The sequence below is a fragment of the Lactuca sativa genome, chromosome 6 (assembly GCF_002870075.4).
Source record: "Lactuca sativa cultivar Salinas chromosome 6, Lsat_Salinas_v11, whole genome shotgun sequence".
Taxonomy (NCBI): Eukaryota; Viridiplantae; Streptophyta; class Magnoliopsida; order Asterales; family Asteraceae; genus Lactuca; species Lactuca sativa.
Genome location: NC_056628.2, coordinates 198,616,258 through 198,629,221, shown reverse-complemented (window position 1 = coordinate 198,629,221; position 12,964 = coordinate 198,616,258). Strand labels below are relative to the sequence as shown.

The 12,964-nt window shown below is 33.1% G+C and overlaps 1 protein-coding gene across 1 annotated transcript; it reads right to left on the bottom strand.

Annotated features, from left to right (window-relative positions):
* Window positions 1-1,148: 1,148 nt before the first annotated feature.
* LOC111901896 (patatin-like protein 2) lies at window positions 1,149-5,162 on the bottom strand. The gene is made up of 7 exons (XM_052764513.1): window positions 4,940-5,162; window positions 4,605-4,786; window positions 4,311-4,497; window positions 4,030-4,194; window positions 3,623-3,925; window positions 3,337-3,512; window positions 1,149-1,456 (listed from the first exon to the last, which is right to left on the bottom strand). Exons 1-7 carry the CDS (start codon window positions 5,066-5,068, stop codon window positions 1,345-1,347), a joined length of 1,254 nt encoding a protein of 417 aa, XP_052620473.1. The 5' UTR covers window positions 5,069-5,162; the 3' UTR covers window positions 1,149-1,344.
* Between the last annotated feature and the right edge of the window lie 7,802 nt (window positions 5,163-12,964).

Genomic DNA, 12,964 nt, shown 5'->3' with positions numbered 1-12,964 from the left:
GCTTCCTCTGATAATGGGCATCCAAAAAGGCACAAAATTAATACATGATAGATTGAATTGATGGGGGAGGGGGGGGGGGGTGTTTTTTATCTTCTTGTCCCTGGCCCAAAATATGTTTGGATCGGCCCTAATTAAATATGAAATGAAGAAGGTTCTCAAAGCTTTAGCATAAATCCAGATCTATCCACACAACAACATCCTTTAAGAATGTATCCTATATAAAGCTATTATTTATATCCCAAATACATTATCCTTTAACTAGGAGGATATGCATTTGATTAGTTTATGCTTGTTTTTAAGTTACTATTTAAATCTCAAAGACACTATCCTATGTATTGTGATACTTTTGCACTTAATGAAGCTGGTTAAATCTTGTACTTATATATATATATATATATATATATATATATATATATATATATATAGAGAGAGAGAGAGAGAGAGAGAGAGAAATAAAGAGAGAGAGAGAGAGAGAGATAGAGAGAGAGAGAGAGAAAGAGATAGAGAGAGAGAGCTAAGTTAAAATGTGGATAACATCTATTTTGCGGACTTGATTAGACAGTGCTGATTTATGTGAATGACTAATATAATAAGTTGTTTGTTAATGTAAATACGTTCAACCCCACATAAACATCATCATTATCATGCATTCTTACTAATTCTTATTCATTTTTGTTCTTACACATCGTTTTTCAATCATTCTCATTCTCATTCTTACAAAATATGATTATCAAGAATACATTTTGACATAATGAGAATCATAAAAAAAAAAGTTCATAATACCCTTATAGATGATTTAATTAGAAAAAATGCATGATAATGATAATAGTTATTTGTTGTTGAACACGTTCACATGACCAAATAACAAATTCTCTTAGTCACTCTCACAAAATAACATTGTCCACATATTTACATAATAGATGTTCATCCATATATGAACCTAACTCTCTCTCGTTCTCTCATTTTGTGTGTGTGTGTGTGTATATATATATATACACACACACACACACACACACACATATATATATATATATATATATATATATATATATATATATATATATATATATATATATATATATATATATATGTGTGTGTGTGTGTGTGTGTGTATGTGTATGTGTGCACGTTTATGTATATCCAACTATAAGAATACAGGTAATATAACATAATTAATTAATAACAAATGTTTATTATACAAAAACTAAATTAAAACACATAAAACTAAATAATTAATCATAAACTATGCAATAATTTTTAGTGACGGTTAATGAATAATATAACATCATATGTTGTGTTTGATTATTCATGGACATCATTTTTCGTGTTACAAATGATATTAATTTAGTGAATTTGTGAACCAAGATCAGGGCAATAAATAGGATTTGATGTTGGATTAGAGATGGCCTTGGTTGACTCTCGCAACTTCTTTTCCTCATAAAGCAATTTTGCAAATCTACAAGCATATAAGAATTGCATTAGGGAGGTTTGTAGTTAAAAACTAAGGGTGTCAAATATATACCATAGAAAACCAATCAACCAAACTAACTTGTTACAAAATATATTTAGTCAACTTGTTTGGTTGGTAGTATCGTACCAAATGAGTAATTTTGATACGATAATGGTTTTGAATTTTGAATAAAAGGTAGTACCATAGCAACCAGTTCATTATATATATATATATATATATATATATATATATATATATATATATATATATATATATATATATATAGGAGTAGGATCAAATGAGAACACCAAAAAGGTTAAGAACGCGAGAATAAAGTATATTCATTTGTGATTCCATGTATTTATTTGTGGAAAAATGATAAAGTTTTACGCCTTTAATTTCAATTGAAGAGAAAAAACATATTCATGTTGATTGTGCGTAAAAATTTATCATTTCTCCACAAATGAATACATGGAATCACAAATGAATATACATGTTCTCGCGTTCTCAACCTTTTAGGTGTTCTCATTTGATCCTTTCCCTATATATATATATATATATATATATATATATATATATATATATATATATATATATATATATATATATATATATATATATATATATATATATATATATATATATATATATATATAGTTTAAGTTCTATGGAAACAAAAACCTTAAAAATTATAAAAATGCACAAAAAAATACTTAAAGATCACAATTTTTTTTGGCAGTTTTTATTATAAATTCATTGAAAAGTTTTTTGAAAAAAAAAAAAAAAAAAAAAAAAATTCGATTTGTTAATTTTTTTCTAGCAAATTTATAATAAAACCTGCGATTTTTAAGAATATAAACTAAGAAAAAAAAAAGATTTGTGATCTCTAAGTATTTTTTATGTATTTTTATGATTTTTAGGGTTTTTTTTTGTTTTCCATATAACCATTTTCCAAATGAGTTTTGCTTTAAAGTTTAAGGGCTTGGCCAATTAGTCACCATCATTTACAATTATTTAGTAGTCACAACTAGGCATATGTAAATTGGATTGAAACCGAAAAAACAAAAACTGAATAAGAACCTAAGAACTGAAAACCGGACCAAATACTATTATTTGGTTCTGGTTTCGGTTCGGTTCTACTAAGAAATATATTGTCTAAGAAAGTATTTGGAATCAAACTGTACCGAACCGAAAAGACCGAAACCTGAATAAGGCATAAACTAAAAACCAAATACCATTATTCAGTTCCAAACGGTTCGGTTCCGGTTCCGGTTCCGATTCTACTTTTTGGTTAATAAACTCATCCCTATTTGCAATCATTTAGGCATTTATATACCATGCTTAAATAAAAAATTAGAAAGTTAATTAATAAATTTAGAATGATAACAAATAAAATCTTTAGTATAAGACAAAATAATTTATGTTCTTGTTCTCAATGTTGAGATAAATATCTTCAACTATAGTTAATAAATTCAAAAAACCTTCAAACAACTAGTGATGATTAAATTCAAAAACTTGTATATATTATCAAATCAACCAAAAATTTTGGTAGCGATGCAAAATTTTTAAGCAACTCTAGTTGCATGGTACACTATACGGTTTGAAGGAAGCATATTTGGTAGCATTCCATCTTCATCATATTCAAAACTTACAAGGTAAAATAGTAGTAGGCTTTTCGTGATTGACCCCCTCGTCGTTTAGATGGTGCGGTTTTATGTATGCATATGTTAAAAAAAATTTGGTATAGGTTTAGCATATGTCGTTTAGATGGTCCGGTTTTATGTATGAATGTATGAAATAATAATAATAATAATAATAATAATAATAATAATAATAATAGAAAAAAGGATAGTTTTTTTTGACGTTTTATGCCTAAGTTTACTCACCGTTTGAGAGCTTTGGCATTCGTATCCCCATTTCCCATTGGCTCAGACAGTCCGGTCTTTAGATTTACTCTTGAAGTTGGCTTGTTCAATAAGTTTTCAGCAATTTCCACGAGTTTCACCATGTTCTCTTTGGTCGCAACATCCGCTGACGCCTCATTGCCATCTAATGTATCTTCCTGATGTATTTAAGCATATATGTATGTAGTTAATTATATATATAGAATACTTTTAAAATAATTAGTTATATTAATGAATAGAACTCGAAAAGTTAATTAAGCTTAGTTACTTGGATTCGAAAGTAATTTTCTTGGGAATGAACAGCTTGAAAGAACACAGAAAGATGACCATCAACCATATCTCCACTTGCTTGAGTGAATACGTCAATAATTGGGGTGGAACCACTATGAACCAACCAACTTAATACACCCCAATGGGATGCCATCTTTGCGTTGTATTGGTTCGTTATCTTTGTTGCACCCGTTCCTATTGAGATCAAAAGGAAGCGACCATAATCCGTAGGTTTAACAGGGAAGAAATCAGGATGCTTGCTGAACACTTGTTTCGTGACTTGGCTTATTGCAACCAGTGCCTAGAAACAAAATTCCAAATATATAGTAAGTCTTTTAACATAAAATATATCTCATTTATCTGTTAATTACTAGTATTAGACAAATTATGTAATTATATATGTACCGGATTATTAGCAGCGACACCACCATCAACAAGATTAAATTCTTCACTGTTTCGTCCATCTTCATTGTCGTTCTTAAAGTAATATGGAGGAAAATAGGTCGGAGCTGCGGATGTTGAAATGCATATATCGGATAACTGAGCATTGTAGCATGGATTAACTTTCGCCTGTTAACATAACAAAATTGGTTAGCCAAGCCTCGAAAAAGAGTGCTAGCAAATGGTCGATCTCTGAGTTTTGTTGCCAGAACATGTTAAAATGGTTTTAATAGGTAGATCGAAACCTCATAAGTTGAGAAAATGAGGGGTTGCAGACGTTGGATATCAAATGTAGGAATGACTATATTGGTTAAGGTTTCGTTCAAACGAGTATTTCCCAACTTCTCCTTTATGAGCTTCCGAATATAATTCCCATCGTACTTTGGTCCAATAAGCATTTTCGCACTCTTCATGATGGATCCCCATGCACCCCTATATTAATAGAAATCAATATTAAAAACTCAATTTGGTCATATATGTTGCACCAAAGAGTTATGGAAATTAAGAGAAGATAAATATGACTCAAAGGGTTTACAGACCTTTGTTGAGGAAATATTTTAGGGCCATGTTCCATATAGAAAGGTACGATATCTTTGGCTGCATAGAGAGGTCGGTTTGTTTGGTCTGGAGCTGTTAACATGGCTGACACAAGACCACCTGTGCTAGTTCCTGCAACTACATCGAAGTAATCTGCAAGTCTTGCATCTTTTCCATCCAGCTCCTACACAATAATAACATAATCCATTACCCATGCATGCATATGTGAGTGTAATCTAGTATCTGAACTCTAGGAATATACTGTAAAACGAAAGAAACGAACTATAAGATCGATCATGTGTTTCATTTTTCAGTTTCCAGTAACCTCTATATTTACCTGAAGCTGTGATTCGAGGAAAGCAAGTATAGTGGCTGGAATGATCCCTCTTATACCACCTCCATCGATGCTAAGAATAGTGATAAGTTTTCCATTATTGGGTGATGCGTTTCTCAATCCCTTCTCCATTGATGGAACAATATGAACTTGGTTTTGTGTAATAAAATGGTATCTGATGTAAAGAACTTATAAACAGTCAGTGATTTCACTTGAACGATAAAAAGAATGTGTTTTGGATGGTCTATTCGTAGCAATTTATAGACGTCTAATTTGGATATGGAAGAGTGTGTGCTCATGCCACGTAAAGATTTGCATGGTAATGTTTAGTTGTGTGAAAAGTCGTATTTTATCGTTTAGCATAACAGTTCAAAGTATTTGGCCCTTACTGACGTAAAAGCCAAGAAAGACGCCAAGCACGTTTGGGGTTTGGTTTATTTTAATACTTTTAGTTAACTAGCATGATTACAACTTCTATTTAATTAATGTAGAAATATTTTTAGCAACGCTTATTTTAAATGTGGATGTTGAGCTGAAATCATAGAAAAAGTTTGAGCTTATGTAACATAAAGGCTAAAAGTGTTTTCATGCGTGAGAAGTTGTCCTTTATTTTTTTATTTTTTTTAACACAATAACTAATTCCACGTTTATAGCCAAACATTGGCCGAGTCCTTTAAAAACATTAGGAGTACATCGGCCATGTTTGGTCTATCTCATGCATATAATTCTTATCTTGGTTAGTAGTTGCTATTTAAAATTAATTAATCTTTTTGATTTTGGTTGGCAAGATATATATAATATTTTCTTTGAGTTAAATATTAAGGGGCAATTTGCACGTTCTTTGGTGTAGAAATTTGTGATAAAAAATTGATGTGCTTATCCATACCAATCAACAAGAATGTCTTTTCTCCTTTCTTCTTGAGTTGGTCAATAAACACAAAGAGAGGGAAGGGGAAATAGTGTCGATCAATGGAATGTCGATCAAAGGAAGGGATATGAGTCTAATTTATTCAGTATATAATTTCTCTTTATGAGTGACCCCATATTGTCATATATAAATGACAATATAATTTATTATTTGTTCATTACCCACAAAATCCGTTAGAATTACAGTTGTGTTAGGTACAATATCAATCACCTATACATACATCGGTAAATTTGTAGCATCTTGTCATTTTAAGTCCACTTGTTCAAATATTTTTGAACTTAGGACATGAAGGAATTAATTCTCATATGCGATGGCATGCTGTGAGCGATAAATAAATAATGATGAGTCTAAGTAGATGTGTTGGACACTTGGAACCCAATATGCAAAGCATATTGAGTGAATCTATGATACCATGCCTGAGAGGCCTGTTTGAAGTCGTATGTAGATCACTGCATATGATAGACTTGATCTGTAAAATGAGGGTCTAAAAAACAAAGATTTTGTGTTATATAAAGGGTCACTTCAAGATTGAATTATTCATATCCAACTGGTGGATAGGCCAGTACCGAGATACTAGTAAGTATGAGGATATAATATGAATGGTAGCCACTTTATCAACAAATCTGAAGGTCTGGTCACAGTTGATATACCATTGCTGACTGTGACCGTTGGCAACAAGACATGTGTTATATATGGCAAGAGATTTATCAAAATGATGTTTGTGGGGGGAATAACCACATAGGTCGAACCATATTGACCCCAATGGTCTAGGAACAAAAATCCAAGTTTGTTCGAGATAATTCATGATATTACTTATTTGTGGTTGTTCTTTAGTTTGGGTGTTGTAATGCATGTAGGTGAGATTGTGGACATGAGATATAGTAAATTGTCAATATCGCTCAATATATTTGATAATCCCGCTTCAAGCATGGGAATTCATGGAGTGAGTAGGCCAAGGTGGATGAAAATGAGGTGGGGGTTCGATTTGAGCAGTATCCAAGGAAGGGAAGGGAGGTGGAATGGTGGGCGATGAACAAGAATCAAGAACGTCATGTAACATAAGGGATGGCTCAGAGAGATCGTCTAAGAAGGTGTATTGGACGGGAGAAGTCAGTGTGACTGAGCCAAATAGGAAAACAAATCCATCAAATACAACATGTTGATAGATAACAATGTGATAGGAGGATACATATAGGCAACGATATTCCCAATGATGAGAATGGTATCCTAAAAGACACACTGGATGGTGTCTAGTTTTAATTTTTGAGAGGTAGTGATACGACAAAAGAAAAGACATCAAAAAGTTTAAAGATGGTTGTGTATTGGGTGTTTTTGAAATATGAAAAAATTAGGGGTTTCATTTTGGATGCAAATTGATGGTAAGATAATAAGGAGACATGTCGCCATATGAAGTTATTCCACCTAATATGTATGAGGAATGTGCATGAGAGTAGAATAAAAAAAGTGTGCACCATATTGTTGAAGGTACGAAACATGCGTTTGGATTTTCTGTTTTGTTGGGAGGTGTAAAGACATGAGAAACAAAATTGAGTTCCATTGGTGGAAAATAGTTTATGAAAATTTTTATTATTATATTTACCTTTGTGGTCACATTCGAAAGATCTCATGATTGTTTGAAATTGTGTTTTGATATATTGAAACTAATTCAATTAATTTGGTAAAGACATCATATTTTTGTTTTAATGGAAAGCACAAAGATAATATGTGTGGTGATCCAAAAAAAACTACATAATATCAAAAACCACTAACACTAACAATGGGTCCATATATCATAGTGAATTATTCTAAACATATGTGAAACATACAACCTGAAATAATAAACGGAAGCTTTGTGTGCTTCTCGAAATGACATGGGTGACAAAATTTATGAAATATCATTAGTACAAGAAATAGATGTATTTAAACTATATGCTTCAAAGCTTGGTCACCAGGATGGCCTAGTCTTTGGTCTCATGCGGGAGGACTTGAGGAGACGAACTCTTGCAGAGTGGAAGGAGTGACTAGATAAAAGTGGTCATTACAGTTGCATCGAAGTAGTGGTCGGTGTGTCCAGTAATCTATGAAAATAAACCCCAAATTATCAAATTCAATATAACATTTATCGTGTTTAATGAATTGATGAACATATATAATGTTTTTAATAATAGAGGGTGTGATAAGGAGAATATTGAGGTATAGGGGATGATATAGATTTATGCATGGAAAGGATGTGTGTCCGGTCATGACTACATGCATGCAAGAACCATTACCAACTAGGACCAAATGAGTATCTAGTTTATTAAGATCAATATTTAGTATACCTGCATTTGTGTGTACATTGTTGGTTGCCCCAATGTCCATGAATCATTTGTTTGTACTTGAGACGTCATTTAAAGACTTAGTGTTGAAGAATTCACGAAAAGCTAGTGAGTTGCCCTTTTTTGGACCAAGACCATGGGTTTGCTATTGTGTTTGAGTCAGATCAAAACCGACCATATGAGTTGACGAAGTGTCATTGTCTAAAAGTTTGTGGTGGGTGGAGTAGGTTTGGCTCATTATGTTGATGTCGAGAAGGGTGTCATTCAACCCATCAACTTGTTGTTACCACTATAATGGTTGTTGTGGGCGAGGTTGTTGTCGACTATTTGGTGGTAGGACAAAAATCCATCCATAGGGTTGGTTCATGGTGGTTGACGGTTGGAGCTAGTAGTGATGTTTCTACTATTGTTGGCAACAGTTGTTTCCATGTATGTTTTTTAGGTTTTAAGAGTTACTTCCATGTGATTCACAAGTGTTTATGGCATGTAAAATGATACGCGATGAGGATTTTTCGATGTGATTTGTGTTGTTAATGAGCGAGGATCAGACACCCATTGTTCTTCCATAATGAGCATTGATCGAGTGTTTAAAAATATGGGAAGCGAGGAGTGGTACCATATGATGTTGGCTAACGAATCAAACTTGGATTACAAGTTATTTATCGAGTAAACCAAGTGTTTGACAGGAATTGCATATTTTAGGCTAAGATTGGCAAGCAAATCCACTAAAACTTTGATTTTGGTGTTGTAGGCAGAGACTAAGAGGTCACCCATGACAATGTTCCGGAGGTCGCTTGTAACGCCCCAATTTCCACAACAAAATTTTCAATTTTAATCTCATATAAAAGGAACCATTTGTTAAGTAATATTATAAAAACCATTTGTTTCAAAAGTCTATATTCCAAATCAGAGTATGATCATAAGCACGAAATCAAAAAATTATAGAAGTTGTTGATGTGTGTACAGTCACTCCTTCGCCTTCCCACGAACTGATAAAGTACCAGAAAAAAATTAATCTACAACTGTAAGCCAAAACTTAGTGATTTTCCCAAAATATCCAACATAACAATACACATACAATGCATGCACACACAAGCCTACAGTCTGATTGGACCACCATGCAAGGCCTACATTACACCTAAACCACTCTCCTTGGGCCTACAATTTGACTGGACCACCTCGCGAGACCTACAGTACACCTGGACTGCTCGGGTCTCTTGGCCTACAACACAAAGTTGGACTGTCTCAACCCAACCAAAATATGTCAACATATGTAAATAAACAGACAATAACTATCAAACACAGATAATCATAACATATCTACCAGACAAACAGATCATTACAAGATAACAACATCCTACACACAAGGATACATACTACAATACAAAGTATAGTGAGAAATCTCACTTAAGACAACAAACACAAAATAAAACCACATAAATATATAAGATTGGTTTCTAGCTCATAGGACACATACAATCACATAAATAATCCTTACTTAGCTCATATTACACATATTACATATTGATACTTTATAATATACTTCTTATTCACCTGTATTATCGTAGTAGCAATTGATTTTGTGGGTCATTAAACCTCACTCAACCCCCAAGCCCATTAAAGGTTGATATTAATTCTTATAATACATTTCCTTAGCTTTTCATAATATAGGTCACATTCTCTAGTTAGTTTTCTATTAAACTCCAAAGATTTCACATGTTGATTATAAGAATTATCCCCTTTTTCTGAAGCAATTATAAGGGAAAATGGTCATCAGCACTCAGAATCATTCCATTTATATGACAAACTAGACCCTTTCATATAAACTTATCCCTTGGTGTCATAAAATTTAGATTTTTCTAAATTTAATTACACATTTTATAAAATAACTAATGAAAACAACATTTTTCTAGACCAACCTGTAAGAAATGCCAATTCCATCTAACTTACGAATGGAACCAGACCAAACCGAATTTATCATAGAAACTAAAGTGACTTGTAAAATTTTTAGACCAACGTCTATTCCAAGTGAAAACTGTACAATTGAGCCTAGAATCATGTTAATCCGTTAATATGGATGAAATTAGACATTCATACCTTTCCGGTGATATATTTCTTGCACAATTTAGATCACCCAATGATTTTATATGATTTTTCAAAGTCAGAAACAATTTTAGGATTTTACAAAATAATTGAGTTTAAGCATACATTCCACTTAACTAATTAAGTCCTTAATGGTTTATTCCAAAAACAACCAAAATATTTAAAAGTGATCTTAAACCAACTATTTTCGATAACAAATAGTAAATGACTCAATCGATTAATAGCTTGGGTAAATTGACTCAAAAACATTACTATTCTTCACATTAAGCTCATAAGAAGAGGTTTAAGGGTTTGATCTTCAACTAAACCCCATTAAGCACCTAATGACCTAAAACTTGGCTGGAAAAAAGGGTTCACGTCAACTTCCATGGATTGGTGGTGATATGGTGGTCATTAATTGCAAAAAACATCACACCAAGCTCACTTTCATCAAAGGAAGAAGGCCAAGAACTTAAAATGAAATAGTTACAACGTTGAGAACTCTAACCATTGATTTGATGCACAAAGGAACCTCGCCACCACTTAGGTGCTACAACTGTATTCCGACAGCCACCACCACTGGCAACGATGATGGCTGTGGTGGTTCTTGGTGATGGTATTGAATAAGCAAGGGGAAGAAACAAGGTAAGAGTTAAAGAAGTAATAGCTACCAACCATGGATGCCAAGCAGCACCATCACTGTCCTCCTCCTCCTACGTCTTCTTCGACAAGCTCAGGCGATAGATTCCGATGACAAACGCAGCTCAGACAATGGCTGCTTCGGGCTCTTTTTTCTCTCCCCCCACCCCCTCTCTCTCTAGCCGCAAAAAAACTCACACAAACTAACCTAGGATTTTCTTGCTACTAGTGGTTTAAAAGGAAGAAAATGAGAGGATCCCTCTTCCCTCCCGTATTCTGTCACAAAAGAAAAGACGACACAAACTAGTCGTATTTGGTAACCTTGGTCCCTGAGGATTGCCATTCTTTCCAAACATACCCTTAACCGAAATTACTATATTGATCAGGTTCCTGAAAATTGCACTTTAACCCTACACTATAAAAATCTTATTCATTTAGTTAATTATTATTATTATTATCATTATTATTATTATTATTATTATTATTATTATTTATTTATTTATTTATTTAATTATTGAATTTTTCTTAAAAAGTATTTATCTATGCTTATTTAAATCAATTATGAAACCATTTAAGCCTCCTCAATTCCTTTTATTAATAATTAAATTGCAAAAAAATTATTATTTTCGTTCATTTAATAATTCCTAAAACCCATCCCAATATTAAGTAATTAAATGAAAAAGTGGGTGTTAAATCGCTATCGATATACATTCTTTTTGTGTCATTGTTATTGCGAAATAAGGTCACTACGGTGGGTTTAAATTTGGAGAGAGGTGGTGTCCTTCCTAAGTGTTAGAAATATGCTTCTATTTATGTTGGTGATTTAGGATTAAATCACTTGGAAATTCTGAGATCGTGATTTACACTTTCAGATCGAAGTATTTGGGTGGTACTCTAAAATCCTCACTTGGATAATACTCAAAAGTTTGAGAACAAGAAGAGAATGAGAAGTTTTGTTTTTTCCATTGAGTTCTTCAACGTAAAGTACCATTTGTATATCTAAGTTTAACCAAAAAGTGCTTAAATATGTAAATTGGTTGAAAACCAGCACAAGACAACTGCAACATTTGAAAACCTGACACAAAACGAGCTTTTAACCGCTGGACAATTGGTTTAACCAATAAATATCCACCAACAGTCAAACCTGAAACAAAACAATCATTTTAACCATTGGATATAACACTGCCCAACTCGTGTTCTGACGCAAGTTTGTTGCGATTCATGGTTGCAAAAACAAGTTCATTGCGATTGTTCCAATAAGTCGATGTGATGCGATCCTATATGGATCATACCAATGCGAACCATCAATGATCGTTCTGATGTGATATGAACAATACCGTCCAACTCAATGTCAAAGTTCCAAAATGTTGTGTTACAACTAGTTGCGATTGATCACAATTTAATAGTAACATACTATCGTTGTGAAAGTGCATTCGCATCCAGTATTCCGGAATCTCATTCGCATATGATCATATTCACATCTCATTTGCATCTGATCACATTCATATCAATTCAAATTACGAAATCAGTATTGTTCCAACTTCATTCCAAAATGCAACATCCGAGTTTTGGTATGTTTCATTCTTAGCCCTTAATGCATTATTTTTACATTTTGGTCCTTGGCTAGTACGCGGGGCCTACTCTATGAGTACGCTTAGCGTACTATCTCTTTTTGGTCGCGGGCCTCACCAACATACGTTGGGCGTACGTGGGAGTGGGTTGGGTGTACGCATGGTATGTGGTATTTTTGGGAACTCACTAAGCTTTGTGCTTACGGTTTTCAGTTTATGTTTTCAAGTACTTATGAAAGCCTTGGATGATTGCAGTGCACACACCACCGCATTCTGTATTTTATGTTTCTCTGATGTTTTGTGATGTTGTTGATACACTTGTTCCACCATGATTTTTATGATGATGTTTTAGATAATAGTTTTATTAATTTAAAAACGAAAAAAAATCTTTAGTCTTAATTTTTGGTACGTTTCAAGTTGGTATCAGAGCCTTAGTTTGAGGGATTCAGACATACTCTTGGGTGCGTCTGAACTCAAACCGAGGGTTTGG